A 21946-nucleotide genomic window follows, 5' to 3' on the forward strand; every position below is an offset into this window, starting at 1 on the left:
TGCACCATACAGTCAGCAAAATGTGCCATGACAGAGAAACAGATTATAACCACCTTTTAAAGTTTTGAGATCATCCAATGAAGTATTGTTGTACTTTTGGACATCAAAATCAAATCAAAATCCTATTGTTTTTTAATCTAATTTACGGATCATTGTCACCCAATGGCGACGTGTGAAATCTGTCTTCATGGTTGGCTCTTGCCTAATTATATCTGTAGACTAGCTCCAGTCCCTCTGTTGTCCAGTTTGAGATAGTAATAGCTAGACTTCAACTAACTTCTGGCTAATCTGGAAACCAGCACAGGGTTTGGGCCAGGTGTCTGCAACCTTTACTATTAAAAGAGTCACTTTGTCTCATCTCACCAGGATTTAAGTCTTTCCAAAACCACAAAATCTACTTTACCTCCTTAAGAAGCTGTGAGGAGTTTGAAAATGATCTTGAAAACGTCTCCCTTCTAGATAGATGACTGATCGAAATCAACACTTTAAAATGAGATTATCAGCACCAATAGTGCTGGTTACAGGTTATTTTAATTTGCTACTTATTAGCTTCCTGATCAAGTCAAGTGGGACTGGATTGATTTATGGTACATCTAGGTCTCCATGACAACTACGGGCTGCCGATAGTGCTACATATAGCCGGCTGCTACAAAATTTGCTTGATGTCACGTCTCAAGCCGTAGTACTACGTAACTGTACTGATAATTTTCCTTTCCTCGGCTGGCTGTATCCAGTAAAAAGTTGTGATTGAACAAAAACATTTTGTTTCGATCCAATCTCCATTTAATTCCAAAACAAACACACGCCTCACTGAAAGTAATTTATAACTGTGCGGGGACTCTGGGCTAAAAGGTGGTGAGGCAGTCCAATTAAAACAGATCCTCCTCATGGCATCTTTAAATCACTTGGGGTCTGAAACTTAAGGTTAGTCACAAGTTCAAGGAGGCTGTTGATGCAGTTGGAGGCAATGTAGGAGCTGGCTTTCTTGCAAAATATATTGCGTATTCAGTTCAACAAAATAGTATTAAAAATCATATTAAATTATGATTTTAAAATGTCAGTGTTCTTCATCATTGATATCCTCTGTAAGAAAAAATATAAAATGTTCTTCAATAATATTTTTAAAGGGAGCCACTGCAGAGGAGGCAAAAAGCCACAGGTTGCAAAACCCTCGTTTAAGACCATGATGTTATGGCCTGACAAACTGCTACAATACACCTGCCTGTCAGTCAAGATTGTCAGAATCACGTGCTAATATGTTTAAGTCCAGACCTGATATTGGCTGTGTGGACCAGCTGTTTTGAGTCACTTTTAGTGCCCCCTTGTGGACAAAATTTTACATTTTATCTCATTCCTGATCTTGTCTTATTCATTCTAAGGTTGTTTTTGTCCTTAAAAAAAAAACTCATCCTGCTTCTTTTAAAAGGTCAAAAATGTCACCTGTGGCAAATATTTTTAGCAAGAAAGGCATGCTGTCAGTCGTCTGTTATAAAACCAACCACCTGAGAAAAGAGGTGACTTCAGGCATTAAAGATTACGGTACAGAAGTTATTACCTCCATCAAGGAGGTTATGTTTTTGGGTGAGTTTGTCTTTCTGATTGTGAACAACATAACTCAAAAAGTAGCTGGTGGATTTTGATGACAATTTAGGGATGATTAAGGATTCTTAATCATTGTGAGATAAAGCCGTTTTCACCATATGTGTATGGTCTGATTCAAATGACTAGCAAAGGGTTGTTCCTCTGACGGCGAAATAAGCCAGATTAAAGGGAGCCTGTAAGAGAATGATTCTATTCTCATTAATTAAATTCACCCTGTAACATTTCCCTAATGAGTTAATGAGTCTCAGCCTCAGTTGTCTTTATCAGAGCAGGATGTTCATTTTGTAAATAATGGTCTTAATTAGAGAAAGAAAGACGATAAAATCAGGGCATGCTGTAGGGTGAGGGAACATCATGAGAAGACTGAATCGGGATTGAAAAACTGCAAAGAAAGGACCTGAAAATGTTCAAATAAAAGTGTATGTCATCCTTCAGTTGCAGGAAAATGCGGTCAGAGGAAGTGGCTGTTCATTTTGTGTGATACATTTTGTGGGCAAATGTTAGCATCCCTCCTGATCACACGGAGACCCAATAGACGTAGCCTGTCAGTCAAGCTAACTCTTAAATTTAGTGATAAACAAAAGGCAAAACGAAGCCATGTTCAAAAACGGTTGACTGCAAAAGCAAAGGAAACACATGTTGGGCCCAGAAGAAGTGCATGTTTTACTTAGAGGAACTGTGAGGACTTGCTAAGTGATCTTGCAAACATCTCCCTTCTAAATATATGCCTGATCCTAATTCACACTTTAACACAAGATTATCAGTGCAAATATTGTTAATTTAGAAATGCTACTTCTTAGCTTACCAGTTGGGTTGAGCAGAACAGAATTGATGTATGGCACGTCTAAGTTTCTACAACAACACCATGCCGGCTGAGTAAATTTAGAAGTGAGAAGAGAGACCTGTGTTTTTCTCTGCTGAAAACAATTTCTGTGATTAATTTTGTAGTGATGGTGGACACTGGAGCTTAACTGTCAGACAGAAAAAAGACAGAAGAGCAAAAGAAAGATACACATGAGAGTGATACAGCCCGAGCTAAAGGCTAACACAGGGGCTAAGCTGTTTGTGATAATGTTCATTCCAACCCACAGTCGGCAGTTATTCTGCAGTGGTCTGTTCAAACTTGAGAGTCTATCAATAAAATGAAGAGTGAGGTTACATTAACTCTGCTTCGAGCATTGGGCTGTTGGCTGTACTAAATATAAATGGCTACTAAACTACTCACAAACTGACAGTGTTTACTTGTTGTCATGTTTCAAACTGCAGAGATATGTAACTGTACTGATGAATACCTTACCTTGGCTGGTTGTATGGGGTAAAAAGTTGACTTAAACAAAGACAATTTGCTGTGATCTTCGTTTAATCTCAAAACCAACACACGCCTTATTAAAAGTCAAGTCTTCACAATAGTGCTTATATAGCTTATGTAGACATGCTAACTTGGCTGTACGGATGGGCTCATTATATTATGTTGGTATGCATTTTAAGACACTTGGAGCTCCTGGGATTTTATGGAGCACCCAGAGTGACTGCAAATAAAGTTAAGGTTTATGCCCAATAATAAAAAGAAATAACTGTGTAATGCTAATAACACAAGTCAATAATTACTTTTTTAGAGTCCAGGTGTTTTAGTCAAAATGAGAAAGATGATTAGAGGAGGAAGACAAAGATGTGTATCTAACAGTTTCTCTACAGATAATTGAAGGGGGGCTGATCACCCACTTGATGAATGCCAGTCGCAAACAGAGACAGAGGACGTCCTGAGTAGCCTGCTCCTTCCAGCAGATGTTGAAGTGTGGAAAAACATTAAAATTGACACTCAGATGTATGTACACCTCACCTCATTTCAAACCCCCTCATCTGAGCCTGGATTTTTAGAAAAGCAGTCGAGTCTACATTTCCAACATGGCAACGTCCATCATTTGGCTTAATAACTCCTCTTCAGAGACTACTGTGTTTGGGCCACTGAGCCTTCATTCGTGTTATAGAGTGTGTAGTATCTCTCAGCTGGGACGTTCATGTTTGAATATGGTGACTTTTGGCTCTCGAAAACCAAATATGGTTGAATAGAATCAGTTGCCACCCCTTTTTTTTAGACTGCCACATTAATGCTTATTTGATTAGAATAAAGAGACAGAACCTGAGTACACTTATCTACCATTTAGGACTCATGCTAAGCTAAGCTAAGCTAAATGTCTTTGGAACATGATTTAAAACTTTTCCCTGCAGATTTTGGAGCAGTTTGTCTTTGAAAGACAGAAAGAAAGAAAGTGCAGGTACTTTGCATATCCCCAAGGTATGCTTTGACCAACCATTATTAAAACAAGGGCTGCCCGGTCACATCGCCACTCAGTGGGCTTTTTATCAGCATGGAAATCAATTCATCACATCTATTCATAGCTGACAGCTCAGGAGGTTATGAGAGGAGTGTCTGACTGGAGCATTCAGAGGTCCCAGTCTCATCTCCTTTTATCTAATTACACTCCAGTCCTCCTCATACATATAAATCCTCCAAATACCATTTCACACTGACTGCTTGTCACACTGCACATAAAGATGGAAGTGAGATAAATACACAAGACAAGTACCTCAAAATAGCATCTCTTTATTGAATCCATATACAATCAGGTCAGTTTGTGTATAACGGTGTATGGCTGAGGAACTAAGGCGTATTTTACAGTTGGGTACCAACCAAAATTGTCTGCTATCACATATTGATCCATTTCACAGCTGGCTCCTAAAGACACGGCTCTGCAGATGTACTGGGTGTTATATTGAACAAAGAAGTGTGATTCTTTTTCTACAGGAAACATATGACGAGCTGTTACTACACCATCATGTACTTTATCACCACAGCTGATGTTGGATGAGTATGTCACACATTCAGACTACCTGCTCACACAAAACACTGTCAGGGGAAAAAGGTTCAGCTAAGACCTCAGGCTGACAGATGATTATTTACAATTGGTTGTAAAGCTGCGTTCAGACCAAGGGGGGATCATTTATACATATTTTTTCACTCGTTAAACTCTGTTCCCTTATGTTTGCACTTCTAGAAATGTTGTGCTGATACCAAAGGTGAATAAAAAAATCACACGAGTGAATTACAATTAAAGTCAGTGTTAAGAGGTGAATCACACAAATTATGCAGCGCAAAAGATGCAATTTCATGGCATGTTTAACTCATTACTTACTTCATTTGCTTAGATACGAGATTTAAGAAATATTTTCTTTAGTTGATAATAAATAAATAAAAATAAGAAAGAGAAATGTTTGAAGCACCTGAGATTTATTCACATTCTTTATGTACTTTTCTATTAATATTCTTAATTGTGTACAAGGGCAACTGTAGAACTACAGAAGAGGATTAGCGATGCCAAAAAAAGGCATTTTTTTAAATTAATATTTCTCCTGAGAAAAATGTCAGAATTTTGACTTTTTTCTCAGACAAAAATAGTTGAAAAAAAAAGTACATTTTTCTTTTCAGTGGCCCTAATCCTCTTCCCTGAAAAACTGAATTCCCCCCTGGGGATAACATAAGTGTTTCTAATTTTGGCCTACTTCTGGGCCTTCTTATGGCCTACCTGTTACTTTATTTTTTGTGATTGGAGGTGGAATTAAAAAGAGCAAGTTTAGGGGAAAGTGACTGTGGAGGTTGAATAATCTGGTGGATTTTTAAAACTTTTGTCGGTCACTGGATTCCAGCTATCTGACGACTGAGCACCTTAGCACCACCCAATTAGCATTAACGGCCTGTGGTCTCCGGGTACTCATGTCAATGTGGATATTAAGCGAGGAAACTCAGGATATTCTGGTGTTCAAATATGTGCAAATTAAGCAAGCAAACAATTCCATTTGCAGCTGGTGAGAACACAACATAATAACACAACCATGACCATAGACTGTATGTAAAGAAAGAAGACGTGACAGCTCCCCAAAAGTGAAACCAAGACATTCGGAACTCCCCCTGCTTACCTTAAAGTCAAACTATACATATAAAAGGTTTTTCTTAAGCATGGTATATATCCAAATTTCATTATTTCTGAGAAGCTTGATGATTATTTGATACATTAAAAAGCGATATAATGCTTGATGGCTCTTGCTTTAGCAGGATAAAGAAGGAACAGCAAAAGACAGTCTTGCTCGTACACAGCATTCACTGACCTTCAATGAGTGACTACCAAAAGAAGCTGTGACGCTGTAAACTGAACTGACCTGAAGTGTCTGTTCCCTTTTGATTTAACTGTGTGTTTTGGTAAGCAGAGAGGAGGGACAATAAAGCCAAAGCTCTGCAAGTGCAAACTCTGGATGCATGAGTGTGATATGTCAGCGCAGATCTGCCATCTATCTTTATAAACAGTCAGCGATGCTCTCTGAAGCACAGCTTAATTACCTGTTACCTGGGGGAGGCTCAGACACGATTTTTGCTTTGTGGTTTCACTGTTTACCAAATCACATAACTGCTAAACTCTTCCTCCGTATCACATCCTGAGCCCCAAATAAACACACATGAACTTCTTTTATCTGTAATTAAACAATAAAAGAGTCATCTTAATCATGAATCTGAATTGTGATGTATGAGTTTTCTGTCTGTGAGTTGGGAATTGTGAAAAAGTGTTTCATCAGTTTCTTGAGTCTGACAGGCCCTGGCAGGACAGCATCAGGAGATTTTTCAGAATAAAAGCTGGAAAATCAAGAACTCCAATAAATGAACAAGGTCACAACATTATGCTGACGTAATAATTTCCTGTTTCAGAAAAAAAAAACTTTTCTCTCTGTCTGAACGCATCTAAAGAAGAAAGTATAAATGCAGAAATATCCAGGAAGGTCACACAGGGTCATTTTGGCTTTGGACTGCATGTAAGGTCCTAAGGCAAACAGAGTGGGGTTGTTGGTAATTGAGGGTGAAGTCCGGTCTTTGTGGATCACAATGGCCTCACTTGGATGACATTAACCTCACTGGACTCAGCAGCCTTTGAGTTCACATCCAGCTGATGAAAGTCATTGCTGGTGATGATGAAGACAATAGAGGAAGAGCTGAAGGTCACTCTTTTCTTGGGGCGGTCCCTGCTGCCGTACGGCCTCGACACCACGATGGGCCTGATGGGGCGCTCAACTGGAGCCAGGGGGCGCTCTTTGAGGCTGCGCTGGAGCCACGACAGACGGGAGCAGAGTAGCTGCAGCAAACAGCGACGAAACTGAGAAAGAAAGGGGACAAAAGAGATGAGATAGCACCCTGATTTTAGTGTCTCACACTCTAAGGGTGCTAACAAACTGAGACCAAAGACAATCTGACACCTACACACTAAACATGCAGACTGCACATGTTAAGGTGTTGCAAAATGAGGCAAATGCAGGGATGTAGATTTTACTCTTGAATCAAATAAGATTCTCTTTTGAAGAATTGTTCAAATCAAATTCCCACTTATTCTGTGTGAAACGCCAAGTAGATGAAATAAAAACTACCTTTTTGACAAACACAGAGTCTCTCTGCTTGCTCAATCTGCAGCAGCATGAAACCAATGCCCCCTGATTGAGAAGATATTGATTTGTCCTACTTGTGCAGAGTTCAGCTTTGGTCACTGGAGGGGAAAAAATTGACCGAACACCCCGGAAGAGGCCAATCACGACTCCCCAAAGAAAAGTATTGTATTTCAGACAGCAACTAAAACTTCAGCTCACAGTTAACTAAGGTTCATTCTAAGTTAAATACAGAGCTACAGGAGTACCAACCTTCCTGCTCATGAACACGTAGATAAGTGGGTTGTAGGCAGTGCTGGACTTAGCGAAGAATGAAGGGATGATGGCCAGAGTGGGAGAGACCATGCTTCTCCTGCCGAAGGCCTCCATCATAGAGACGATAGCGTACGGTGTCCAGCACACCAGGAAGCAGGAGATCATCAGGAAAAACATAACAGCCACCTTCTTCTCATACCGCAGGATCTTGATGATCTGGACTGTCTGGAGGTCCTGGATGGAGCGCAGCTGCAAGATACAGGAGACACGTGATAGACACTGGTCAGAAAACAAGACAAGGTGACAGACCTGCAGTGGAGAGCAATATGCATTCAAACGAGATCTGGGTGCACAATGGTGCATCCATTCTAGTGTTGAGTTCTGGATATACTGGTGTTACTCTGTCTCCTCAGTGATGAAACAATGAAAAACTCTGAGCTCTAAAATTTGGGCTAACACAACTGCAAGACTTGTACAGCAAGACTAAAGATCACTTGGTGTCCCAGTGTGAAAAAACACTCAGACAAAATGATTACGATTTTATTAGAATTAATTAAAAAAGCACACAATGGAAAGACTTGATGGGGGAAGGGCCAGCTGGGATATGGAGATATTGATATTGTGCTAGAGCAAATGTATGGTAACACTGTGTTACTAGTTGGTTTATGGGGCTGCACAGTGGTGCAACGGTTAGTGCTGCAGCCTCACAGCAAGGTCACCCGACCACAGATATTGAGAAATAGCATCTTAAAGTATTTTTTTTTTCCTCACAGACAATCTTATTTTAAATAGTAGATTATGAACAGTCAAATATTGTGAGTGAGACTATTTCAAGATCACTTACAAAGCTCCCACAAATCCTTTAAATGAGTTAAATAGCTCAGTATATAAAGCACTGCATTTGTCTACCGTCGTCTTGTCTTCCCTTAATTTAAATAACGGCATCCTTCCTCAAATAACACATTTATATCACAATCATGTTGGATTTGATAGAAAAGCCGTTTCAGCTTAGACTGCTGAAAAGCTCCTACGATGAGCATGTAAACACCAGAACTGGACCACAATGAAGGAGGCCTGTATATTTCTGGATATGCGGTACCTTTGAGGTTTTTCTGAAGAATTTCCTGAACAGTGTTTGCTGTTGTATTGTACTGAGTTATGAGAGTATTAAAAACTTGAAAAATGTCTCTCTAAGGTATAAAGAACATTCAACAGCCCACCAAAATTGGAGGAAAAGGCTTTAATAACACTGAATGCATTTGGCAGCTTAACCTAGGTGTCTTGGAGACTGAGAATTTTTCTCTTAACAAACCAGAAAGGTGGAAAATTGCAGAAGCTCTACTGCTTAGAAAAGACTGGGTTGTCTCAAAAAGCCAAAATATAACTTACAAAATGCTAATAAACCTATTTCTAAAAATAAGAAAAAAAACCCAAAACATTTATGGTATCCCTACACTGAGTTTTTGCCAAGCAGGGCCTGGTCTTTGATGAGAAATGATCTCATTTTACAAACTCTTGACTGCAGATAGCAGTGTAGCGTGACATGAAGGAAGCAAAGTACTTTACTTTGCTTTGGAGTTTGTCAGTTTAATCAATGTTTAGCTGATTAAAACAGTTTTAAATGTTTTTTTTGGTTCAGCAAACTCTAAGAGAAGCTTAAATTAGTCCCATATTTTATCTGTAGCAGGCAATCCTGCTGACAACTCGATAGCTTTATTTTTTAACATTACTTTCTGGTAGCCCAGAAATAAAGTTTGGAACTTACTTATAACCCACTGAGGGAGTTTGGTTTATTGGTAAGCTTAAGTTTGTGACAGCTCTGCTACCCCAAGGACAAATTACACACAGCATTGTGTTTATACTGTTTATATTCACTGTTTTTATTTTTTTAGAGTAGGAGACCTTTTCAGATAATCCTGCTCCTTAGGAAACCTCATGAACAATGACGGATTATTTAGAAGGATGTGGCCTAGACTATGCTCATGTATTATGCTACTGTTTTCTCCAGATGTTTTACAACGGTGAACTTTTTTTTTTCAGTTTGCCATATCCAGTGTATGTGTTCAGCTGTTCACATTTTTGGCAGAATTACAAAGGTTAAATACATTCTTTTCAATTAAGTGGCTTTCAAATTTTTTAGCCTGCTTACTAACACAACCTTACTAAGGTGTAGTCCTTATTTTTGCTATCATGATCCAGGTCTACGTCATAGTTTTCTTCATCCAGGTCTACAGACAGCTCATGTGAACAGTGCAGTTTTACCTCAGCAGCAGACTCTCTTCAGCACAAGTGTGGAGATGGAAAGATTTAAATTGTAGATTCCAGACTCACCTGGAAAGATTACAGCCTCTGACTAAATTAACAGGAGTTTCCATTTGTATTCATGAATTCACAGCTTCTTCTTTATTTATATTTTTACAGTCCTTGTGGAACTATTTCCATATAAATGTTCTGCTGTTTCAGGTTTCAGCAGGTGAAGTTTTCAGGAAAGGTCAGTATCAGACTGGACAACAAAGTGAGGCCAAATTTCCACATTAATAAATATTAATTGATATGATGCATAATTAGATTCCTATTAATGTTTGAGGAGTGTCCTTATCCTTACTGGACCTTAAAGAAACAAGATAGTTTATTGATTAAATGTAAACTTACTTAGAAAATGTAAAGTTGCAAGTATTCTCTGTAGGGATGTCCTGATCCGATCACGTGATCAGGATCGGATCGGGATCGGGGCATTTTTTAACGATCGGAGATCAGGGGAGACAGAATTGGAAAAAGCCTGGGGCCTTAGTTCTTGTTTTTAATTAAAATGTGTATCATAGAACATCATCACTCATTTTAGAATATAACTTTATTTGTCATTATAACAAGTACAACGATATTGCAAACAAGAAATTGCAACCTTATTGTCACACATATACAAGGTTTTCTTGTGGTGCACCACTGAGAAGCTTTATTTTTATTCTGTTGATCCAATGCTGCACTAAATGGAGGAAAAAAACTATATCCATGTTGGCTAGAATGATACCTTAATTTAATTAAAATAAAATAAAAACTCAAAGGACAACTTCTAGGAGTTTTTTTCTTTTCTTTTTGCCTAATGCATTGCTGAAAGATCGGATCGGGAAATATTGGGATCGGCAGATACTCAAAATAAAAAAATCAGAATCGGATCAGGAGCAAAAATAAAGGTCATCCCTGATTCTCTGTTTTTAAAGAAAACAAATCATTCAATTATTTCAAAAAAAGAAGGGAAAGCACCACCAATAGCTGCTCCCCAACAGACACAGTGTTAGCACCTCGAAGGCCACTGAGCTGATTTCCAAAGGAGGCCTCAGAAAACAACATACATCAGCATCTGAGATGAACTTTCTCAACTTTGGATCAACTCATTTATAATAAACCTTTGTTTCTACCTGGGAGAATTGACACCACAACACCTGTCTCTGACATGTGGAGAAGAAGTGACCATCTTGTATCTATTCTGTTATAACGTTCTCTCATACTTCATATTTGTATAATTTCTCAAATTTGGCTGCCACAACCCATGTTCTGCCAAATCACACCTCTGCTTATATCAGCCAGAGGCAGTTCACCCTCTGACCACTAGATGGCGACATGGTGCATTTGATACGCTCCTTGGTGTGTGTAGGCTATGCAACAGGCTTTAGTGGGATACAAAAACCCTGTTTCCACCAAGCAGTTTGGATCAGAACAGTTTGGTACGGGTTGACTTGGTTAAGCCTGGTCCTGTTTGTGTTTCCAGAGCCAACTGTGCCCCCACAGGGTAGGCGGCGTGTAAGCCTGGTGCTGGTGCTAGCGGCATCAGTAACATAATAGCTTGATGCCATAGTAGCGCGACATGGTGTACCCTGCTAATCAACCTACTGAAGAAGAAAAACGCGACACAGTAAACAAAGAGCAATGATGGAAGACATCCAGTAATTCGTCTTCTTTGGGATTGGCATGTGGCTCTTTGTTACAAAGCACAACCACACTTTGTTAAATGTTTTTCTTTTTTACCGCTGTTGTGTGCAAAGTGACAATTCTTTTGACCAGTCATCAGACTGCAGTGTTCTAGCTCCACTTTCTGGGGTTGGATGGGTACCCACCCTTACAGAAGGGTACCAAAAAGTGGGGAAGTATAGGTCAGTAATTTGGGAACCTGCCCCAGGATTAGTCGATGGAAACGCCACAAAAAATGTGCCATACCGAGACAAACTGAACTAAACCGCTTGGAGAAAACGGGGCTATAGGTTATCTCAGCTGCATAGAGACCTGACACAGTATGCCGCAAATCGGCAACAACCATCATAAAGAGGATATACATACAATAGGCCATGATTTATCTAGACTCAAGCTTATTGTATTCCTAAGACCTGTATCTGCTCAAGCTTAATAAAAAAATAAAAAAATAAATAAATAAAAAAAAGCATTTTGGATTTCTAGCTGTCAGAGTTACAAACAAGAGCCAGGCTAAGTGATGTCTGTAGTTATGGCACAGCAGAGCTACCAGTCCCAGCTGTACTGTTAAGACGTTGGTACTTTGAGATCAATGTGCATTATTTTATTTTTTTTAACTTAAATGTGTATATATTTTTTTCCTTCTATGTACAAAGTTCTTTATTATTATTATTATTATAATTATTATTATTATTATTATTATTATTATTAATATTATTATTATTATTATTATTATATCATTAATATTATTTCATTTTTTTTCTTACTAATTAAGCTCTAGTTTTGTCTAGTTTTGTAACATTTAGTGTGTATTTACAATAACTGTACAGAGAGTGTGGTAAACTGGAGTCAAATTCCTTGTGTTCTTCAGATACTTTTTGATTCTGATTCTGATTATTGTCACGTCAAGTATTATGATAGGACTGAGCAGCACCAAAGCTATGGAACAAACTATTGACTTGATGACATGTTATTACCCCAAAGCTAACTGAAAGTAAAAGAAGGAGAGCAGTGATGGTTGAGTGACTTTTCCCATTCACAGGTTTGCGAAGGAAAGAGAAACAATAATGTCCCCTGGTCCCTGTCTTTAAGCCAGACCTGTGGACTGTTGGCTGTTAGCGCCACTCCTCTGAACAATGACTGGCACACAGAATTGTCCCAAATACAGCTACATAATGAGAAAATGATACACTCATCAGACAGGCGGAGGGCATATTGTCTGCAGAAATGACCTCACCACACATACTTTAACCGACATGTGGTGACGAAAGGAGTCTCTTTAGTCTGGGTTTTAACCTTTTTAAAAGAACATCCTGTTTATTCCTCTTTGCAGCAGTATTAACAGAACATCCAAGGTTGATTGGTGTGAAATGGTTTGTCTGCAGGGACATTTGAAATTAAAATCAGGAAAATTAGATGTCAGTGCTCAGGATGTTTATTTTTTGTTGCTGAAGTAACAAAACATCATCACTGATTTATATTATATGTGTTCAGAGAGTTTTGTGGTTCTGAAAGCATTTAGAAATATAAAACACATCAGCAACACCAAACTGTAGACAGAAATCTGGGTCATTTTTTTAAAGGATTGCATGTTTTTTTTTTCTCATTCACACATTTGCTTACACACAATGCTGTCCAAATGTTTCGTTGGCCATCTGCTCGATCCAGCCACAAACAGATCAGAGAATTTTTGGCTTCAGATGAACGTTCAGCTGTGTTTCTGCCGGGATCACTACTACAGGCCTGCTCATGTCATATATACTGTATGACCAGGCTGTCTTCATCAGATGATGACGTCTGTGAGGCTGAAAGGCTGCACTTCTAAAGCACAGCGCTCGCATCAAGAACAATGAGCTTTCCAATTATTCCTACTGTACAGATGGAGCCCTGAAGGCCCTGAAGTATTTTATTGATAATGGAGGCGAAATGAAAAAGGAGCCAAGGGCAGCTCTTGGCCATAGAGGGTCAAGGATTTTTCATTAAAATGAAAACGCCACAGGAGTCTGCAGGGTCTTTATCTGCTTGGGCCCAAAGTGTTAATATCCTAAATATATTCTGCACACATTTCTCTCTTTTACATTTGTTTATTTTCAGCGCTAGAAAAGTGCTGGAAGCAGTTCAAAGGTCAGTCACAGTGGAGGTGACAAACTGATGTGGGTACAGTGGACACAAACTGATGCTGTGTTACAGTTACTATTACTGAGTGTTTGCACTGAGAGGTGGTGGCAGTCAGTGTGAGAACACAACTGAGAGGGTGTAAAATGTCACTAAAAGCTGTTTTTGTTGACCTTTGGAGAAACTAGCGAGCTGAAGCTAGTATTTGAACACATCATGGTCCTCTGCTTCACTCAGAGTTTAGATGAACAGTTCAAATGCAACACACTGACAAACTCAGCTCCCTCTAGCTTCAGTAGCTACATATCCAGTCAGACACTAAGTGCACAGCTGATCAGAACATTTGACATTTTCTACAAAATATCACCATATTATTTCAGTTAACTGATTCAGTGTGGACTGAAAACATGGGCAGCACATCAGCTTCCCTGAAGTGAAGTCAAAACTTAAAGAGTCGTCCTGGTAAAAGGCAGCAATACAGACCTTTGTTACAACAGGAGGATGGAACAGGAGGGAAACAAGAGAATACAGGTACATGTCAAATAAACTGTACTCAAGCTCCTTGCTGGTAGAGCAGTTAGATCTTATCAGGTTGATTTATGAGAAAGTGTTCATTTATTCAGAAGAGTTTCTTCTTGGTGTATGCTTCTTATCCAGAACACATCTCAAGCACAATTCATCACCATTGGGGATAGACTGATTCTCGACTGGGACAATTATCTGCGCTGGTATTAAACATTTGGAGGCATATTGACAAAACCCGACGGCCCATAAAAAAATCAATTTAAATCTTGGAAATTGTGGGCGAAGAGATTTTGCAGAGTGGAGAAGCTCCAAAGAGCAGTCATATCTTTCTTGGTAAGTTTAGGCAGACATCCCAGTCCTCTACAAGTCACAACTACGATTAACCTTATTGTGAGCCCAATACCATTACAAAAATAAACTCTGCTTGCTCACAGTCCCTCCAGATGTGTCTGTTAAACAAATGAAACAAGGTTACAGGAAAGCAGGTTGAGGTGAAGGCTGATTGGCTTTAGTCTGCTGAGCATTAGGGGGTGATATGGGGAAAATATGTCAGGATGTTTTTAATGGCAGGATCAGGTTCTAGATTACATCGGGGATGGTTTTTCAGGATGTTTTTAAGACTAGTTTCACATGCAAAAAAATTTTAGGTCCCAAATATTTCTTATCCTGCATTCTGAATTATTTTTATGCCCCAATTTTTAATAACTTTAATCCAGTCCTGTGTCCTCTGATGTGTTTCCATGTGGTCTTTTGATACAAAGTGAGACATTACTGGACAGACTTTAGTCTGGTTTGTGACCTTGACAGAAAAGGTAAATGTACACATCATTTAGAACATGACTTACCTAGTGCCAAAGCTAACACACTGTATGATGAAAGCTGCAGTATGTATGAAAATGGAGCCAAATTTGGCCCCTTGACCTGACTTGAGGCATATCTGTGCTTTAACTTTGATGATATCATTCATAACTGATGCTCTCTGGTTCACAGCTAGTCTCCATCTATCTGTAATGTTTGCTCCCTGTATCTGCATCTAGGGATAGGTACCGAATTAGAAACTTCCATAGGTACTGCCCAAATTATGTCTGTAGTACAGATTCACATAAAATCAAACAGTACTATTTTTAGGTACCTAAACGCATCCCTGTGACTGTGAGGGAGTTGAGAGTAGGGGATTTTCCATGCTGGACATGAACACAGCACTGCAAGCTTATATACTGCGAAGTAAGTATGTTTGATTGAAAAACTCTGAGATTTTATTATGAAACAAATTAATATTCATTAACACACACAGAAGTACCAAAAGTTGGTACGGTTGAGTACCAATACTGATTGCCGGGTACTGGGCATCAATATGGAATTGTTTCAAATGTGAAAGGTACCCATCCCTATCTGCATCAGCAGCAGCAGCAGCGGCAGCAGCAGCAGCAGCATTCCATTCATAAGTTAGTGTAATTCATTTTGTTTATTTGTTGAACTCATTCATAATTTATGAAATATGCAGAACAGAACAAATAAACATGGCCTACCATTTGCACAGTGTAGAGGATATTCCCGTAGCAGTAGATCATGATGCCCACAGGCACAAAGAAACAAGCCAGGAGGAAGAGGAGGATGAAGGAGGCATCATTTGGGTCTTTAGAGGCCCAGTCCAGTGAACACCCCAGCTTGTGGATCTCCAGTGTGTAGCGGTTCCAACCCAGCAGGGGGGCTCCCGTCCAGGCCAGAGAGTACAGCCAAATGTGGGCAATGGCCCGCCAAGCCCAGGGGAAGTCCACCACCTGTGCATGGACCACCCGGATGTAGCGCTCATAAGCCAGGGCTGCCAGAGTCATGATGGAAACAATGCCTGGCAGCAGGGAGAGGAGAGCAGACAGACATGCTGAGTAGTACAGAGCGATCAGGGCAGGATCTGGGTCAGTGGCTACTCAGCGTCTATTTGGACTCAGTGAGTTTTATCATGCACTCTGAACATCACATTTAAGTGTTTTGTCATGGATCCTTAAAACCATGGGGACTCTTCCTCTCCACACACACACAAGCACACACACATGAATCTGAGTTTTGCTTTCGGCACACCACCTGAAGTTGTTCTAAACTAAGGATGTATTTAATTTTAACACAAATTAACTTGTAGCATTTCTCCTTTCACATCATTTGTTTATGCTTTAAAAAAAAAACTGAACATCTGCAAACCAGATACAATTTCTTCATCTCATAAACTGTGAACTAATCCAATGACAATCATGTCGTACCCTCATTTCATTAGTCTCTTGATTGAAGAGAGCAACACAAGTGTCCCTGAACAGACTGAGTGCAGTGACTCCTGTCTGCCCTGCTCCGGTTTCAGGGCGGATGGACGAGCATTGACAGAGCTGCCAGGGCTTATTGCTGCAGTCCCTCTGGCCAGTGCATGTCGGACACACTGACATCAACCTCCTCTTCGTCATATATATAACAAGATAGGGAAACTAAAGGACACAGATAGAGCTGCGGGATCTCTTTTAATCTTCCTTTGATGTGTTTTCTAAAGGGGGGAAATGAGTATAAGTGGGGAAATATAGAATAAAGCATTCAATTTTTTAACTTAGTTAAGGTCTGTATTTAGCAAGATAAAGTTTTAACAATGCTTAGCCATCTATCATGCATTTTAAGAACTGTATCCCTTACTTAGAAGAAAAGACCATTAAACCACATAAATAAAAGCATAATGACTTAATAAGTTGTTTCCCTGCTGATGCTCTTCAGAGGAAACAGGACATCAAGAGGGGCTGCTAGCTGAGCTGCCTGATGTCGAATGGTTTTAACAGAAGCCAGATTATCAGCATAGGTGGACTCCTTTCAAAATAAAAGGGCCTGGTGAGTAAAATTTGGCAAATATTGAAGAAGAGAGTCTTAAATTAAAAATAGATGTTTTTTCCTGATGCTCTTCAGAGGATTCAGGATATCAGTAGGGGCTTGGAGCTGAGCTGCAGCTAACAATGTTGGCTTATTCTCAAGGATGGAGTGCTTTCAGCATTTCTGTTTACTGGTGTCTACTGAGAGTCAAATTATCAACAAAGTCCCCCCACTTTAAATCAGACAAACTCAGAAAAAAAACAGTAAAAAAAACAGTAAAGGAAAAAAATAATAAAGTAGGTTGATATTAAATAATCTGTGTTCTGCAAAATCCTGTGCCACTCTCAGCAGGTTTCTTTTTTTAGTTATTTGACATCAAGACTTCAAGCCACGATGTAAGAAGTAACCGTGGCAGCTTTCAGGGTTTCTGAGGAAAAAGTTTCGAAGCTCAGAGGAGCCAATCACTATAATGAAAAGGCTGACTCACGTCTTATGCACGTTTGGCAGGTATTTGTTTAAATACTGTCGTCCACACATAACCGGGCAAATCTGCTTATAATGGTGGCTTAAAGCATGCCAAACCCATAGGTGGATGGGTTTTTCAAAACGTACAACATGTGCCAGCCAATCAGAATGAACCCCTGTCATTCAGCTGTAAAAAAAATCTCTTTCCCAGCATATACACAAAACCTTGAAACAACAGTTTTCTAAAAGCTCATCTTTGACCGGGGTTTTTAGAAAACATTGCCTTTAGCTGTGTCAAACTCTGGTTTTGTGTTGACGACAGGCCAAAGCGTATAAAAATATATGCAGTTTCCCTGGCTACGTGTGGACATGGCCTTAACCAACCTCATGGTCTACCTGAAAAAGAGGGTAAAGATGTGGGGGTGGAGGGGAGGCGGGCCTTCAGCTACTTGGCAAACAGCCACAACCCATCAGCCATGCTCCTAATTAAGCAAGACTAAGAAAACTAACTGCCCTGTTCTCTTAGACTCCAAAGCTGTAAACATGTTTATTTGTCCTGGAGAGACAGGCATTTTAACATGAGTATCTTAAGTGGACACTCGAGGAACTGCAGTGTTCCACATTGGCCTTATTTTGGCTATGCTCTCACTGCAGATCTTAATGCTCACTTCCATTTTTTTGTTTGGCTATTCAAATTACATTTTTAACTGTGACCTGTCTGCAGACTGCGATGTGTACAGTTTACGTACCAGAGGTGACTCGCCAAACTCTGCTTTTGTCTGTGATGCAGAACTGTGACGTGTGTCACCCCAGAATGACGTCTCAGTTGCATTTATTTTCCGTTTAGCCCCAGATCACAGCAGAAGTGGTTTAGAGTTCCTGCTTTCATAAATCAGTTCTATACCTTTTATCGTTAATTTAACAGACTAAATAGTCATATGTTATTCATCTAACATACAAATCGTTGCGTTCACATTTCTCCTCCTGCTGTTTCATGCACAGCGGAGTTCTGCCCCAACGTGTTCACAGACACACAAATGTGCGCGCATATACACACAAAGACAAGCACTTTACATGTAGTGGACAGAGAGCTGGAAAACTACCACAAGACACATCTCTTAACGTCTTCTCTGTTAAGACACAACACTTGCTCTCCTGAACTGCCCCCCCCCCCCTCGGCTGCTGACAATGTCACCGCCTCCCCCTCAAGGCTGTAAACCTGGGGAAAACACTGAGTACCACATTTGAATCCGCTTTAAAAAAGTCAGATACAATGTGACTTGTCCTGTTAACACAGTACATTTACGTGAAAAAATGGAGATTCAGTACTTTTAACTGCAGTGTGAACAGAGCCTTTGTAACAGTGGAAGTTTCTGCGTTGATTATCTACAGCCTTTGAGGGGCTGATAGGTGAGCTGCCCTTGACAATTTAAATGCAATTTTTGGGTGAAAGGATTCCTTCAGTGTTCATTAATCCCACTTTATTACTTAGGGCTGAATTATCACAGAGGTGCCCTCAATTAAAAAAGTTGACTCTAGCCTTGAAAGTAGTTTTGCATGAAACAAATCAACGTCTCTGGTGCTCTTTGGCAAGACTTAAGAGGCAGCTTGGTGCCCACATATGCAAAGTCCATACTATCTTAACTTCCAGATGTCCAGAGATTCAAACCCTTCATCTTTTATCAAGGTGAAATTCAAAAGTCTTTTGACTTTGAGGATAAGAGCAAGTGGTTGTGATTGCTTTTTGCAAGCAAAAACACTGCTTGTTTTTACCTTTCAGCAGTGGACTGTCAAGCCTATTCAAAACAGACAAACTAAATTATTTCATCACACAGCTCTACACATATCATATCATGACAACATTTCACCTTGGAGGGTTTTCCAGGTTTGAAATATCAAACAGAGTAAAATCAGGCCTCCTTAAGCTCATGTAGTGCACTGTGAATAATGAGGGAGGGGTAGGAGAGTCCTCAGGATGTGTACCCGCTGTAATTGAAATCTCCATCATCTGCCAAGCTCATCAGAGAGAGGGCCAAGAAACAACACCCTATCTGCTCAATGTCAATAAAGCAGAAAGACGTTCCCTCCTCTTTGGAATCAAATTTGAACAAATATTGCAAAGAAACCACAAACTATGCAGTTTTTAAGATGTAACATATGTAATGAAACTAGATCAGCAAATCCAGCGCTGCAGCCCGTGGTACTACAGACAAACATGTTCTTTAGATCATGTGCACAGACAATCACGGGGCAATAATGTGTTTAGCTCCCTGATAGGGCAGCAAACGCCTGAAGGGTGTTACTCTAATGAGCTCATTATCACACCCCCTTCCTCCTGAGCTACAATTCCTGCAGGGTGACTTACAGGCTGACCCTCACTGTTCATTCACACGTCTCAAGCTTTACACAGATACACTAGCAATAAAGGACAATTATTGTGACAAAAGCACTCCTTCGCACAAAGCAAGTACCTGCAGAATGAACTCCTTTTGCATAAAAGAAACACTTAAACCCAGAGGAAAATGATGTGTGACTGGAAAGGATTCAAGGTCATTAGATTTTACAGCGGCTCCTCAGGAGAGAAGGAGAGGGAGAGCTGGGATCAGCGGGGTGCACAAAATGATGTTCAGCTGTTATCTGGATTATTTTCTGTGGTATATCATCCTTTTATGTAGATTCTTTACTGGGGATGAGCATCTTGCATTGTTACAGCAGACATAAGGCAGCCGTTATTCTGAATATGGCTGTGTCAGATGTTGGTTTTACTACTGTGGTACAGGTCATAAAGGAGAAAAAGTGGAGGGCTGAACTCTTTCAAATGTTTTATACAACTTTGTAAAAGTACTGATGGTATACTCTACATGATTAATGGCTATATTTAAAAAAGGTGGTATTATGTGACTATTCTGTAAGGTATACTTATATAACTATAAATATATGACACGTGCAAGAAAAGCATACAAAGACTATAGAAATGTGGCAGAAGTGCTACAGTAGACTATTTACAAGTAGGAAATAGTCTAGTATGATAAATAAGGACAGTGGTCCTAAATATGACTTATCAGTTTAAGCTTGTATGTTTAGCAAATTATATATATTACATTAAATATTTATGCAAACTTTTAACACTGTTTACACTTCCTTTAAAATAAAAAAGGACAAGTCATGAGAGCTATGGGCTTTGATAAACAATGGTAGTAGGTCAAAGTCAATTATGCTCCCATAATAATGACTGCCCTCTTTATTTAAAGTAAATGAATACTGTTATCACTATTATTACAATATTTATATCATTATATATATATATATATATATATATATATATATATATATATATATATATATATATATATATATATATATATATATATATATATATATATATATATCAGGGACACTGTATATATGGCTTTAGTAGATGAATGCTGTGTTTTTGTTGCTTACCGAACAGGCTGTTGCTGAAGCCGTCCCACACGCATGTCGCCGGGCTCCAGGTCCAGCCGCCTTGTACGCACGCAGCAAAGGTAAAGTTTATTCCGATGAGAGAAACCAGTAAATCACTCACACTGATGTTGACCAGCAGCAGATTGGTGGGCGTACGGAGCCTCTTGAATTTACAGTACAGGATGATGACCACCACGTTGTTACAGAAGCCGAACACCCCGATGGTGCCGATGGTCAGAGCCAGAAGTTTGTAGGTTCCAGCGGCGAACAGGGGATGGTACGGGTCTACACTTCTACCGACTCTGGTCTCGTTAGCGGGATTCATTGCGCGTGTGGAAACTTGGGTTCCAGCATTGTGTTGTACTACGCATGGAGTGAGAGCGCGCGTCCTGGACACGAGACTGTCTCCACACACTGTCTCAACACGCTCTCCTCCACGCGCTCCCCGCGCCGCTCATTCAAACCAGCTCGAGACTGCCTTTTGATCAAAGTGGGTCAATGAACCACCGTCACACGCACGAATCAGACGTGTTAGGTTTCCGACTCCACCTTCAAAATAAAACAGTCCCTGCCCTGCTCGGCCACAAACGCAGCCTCATTTAAACGTAATTTACATTGATGGAAATCAACAAACCACGGGAATATACTCAAAGCCTAAACGTCAGTTTCCTATTTCATTCAGGATTCAAGGATTTATTTATGACCACATTTTTAGTGTACTTGATAAGAACTCAAAGTATTTCTGAGGAGGGTCAGGACAGGTTTTTTTCCTCTGTTTCTTTTGGAGTGGCTTCCCTGTCATTCCTTAACTATAAATGCTGAGGTATTACATTCATGAAGGCATACTCTGGCCATACTGGCCATATTGATAAATAACATGTTCATTGAGCTTTTTCTTGGAGTTTGACTGAGTAGTAGAGACACTGACAAATTAAGGTTGGTATCAAAAATATGCTTGAATGTTAGATGTTTCTTCAAATGTGTGGTGTGCATTTCTGTTGGTGTCATAGTATTTTACATGACCTTTCTACCATTCTTAACCAATCAAAGAATCAGCCCCATTGTATTGCCAAATGGTGAAACCATAAAAGCATGAAAAATATTAAGTAACTCATCTTCCTAGAAGTTATACAAGGGTACTGATGAAATAAGTTTTTATGCAATATAATCTTGAAGTATATTTAAAATATTTATTTTCTAATCTTGATGTTATGGATTTGTTGAACTGAGTAAATCAGTTTGTCGCAGACATCAATGT

The 21946-nt window shown here is 39.6% G+C and overlaps 1 protein-coding gene across 1 annotated transcript; it reads right to left on the bottom strand.

Annotated features, from left to right (window-relative positions):
* Positions 1 to 4195: 4195 nt before the first annotated feature.
* opn3 (opsin 3) lies at positions 4196 to 21200 on the bottom strand. Its single transcript, XM_074676575.1, has 4 exons — positions 20689 to 21200; positions 15471 to 15790; positions 7336 to 7587; positions 4196 to 6800 (listed from the first exon to the last, which is right to left on the bottom strand). Exons 1-4 carry the CDS (start codon positions 21011 to 21013, stop codon positions 6528 to 6530), a joined length of 1170 nt encoding a protein of 389 aa, XP_074532676.1. The 5' UTR covers positions 21014 to 21200; the 3' UTR covers positions 4196 to 6527.
* Between the last annotated feature and the right edge of the window lie 746 nt (positions 21201 to 21946).

Source organism: Halichoeres trimaculatus, unplaced genomic scaffold, assembly GCF_033239565.1.
Source record: "Halichoeres trimaculatus isolate MK-OKI-2021-1 unplaced genomic scaffold, fHalTri1.1 fHalTri1_scaffold_8, whole genome shotgun sequence".
NCBI classification, from domain to species: domain Eukaryota; kingdom Metazoa; phylum Chordata; class Actinopteri; order Labriformes; family Labridae; genus Halichoeres; species Halichoeres trimaculatus.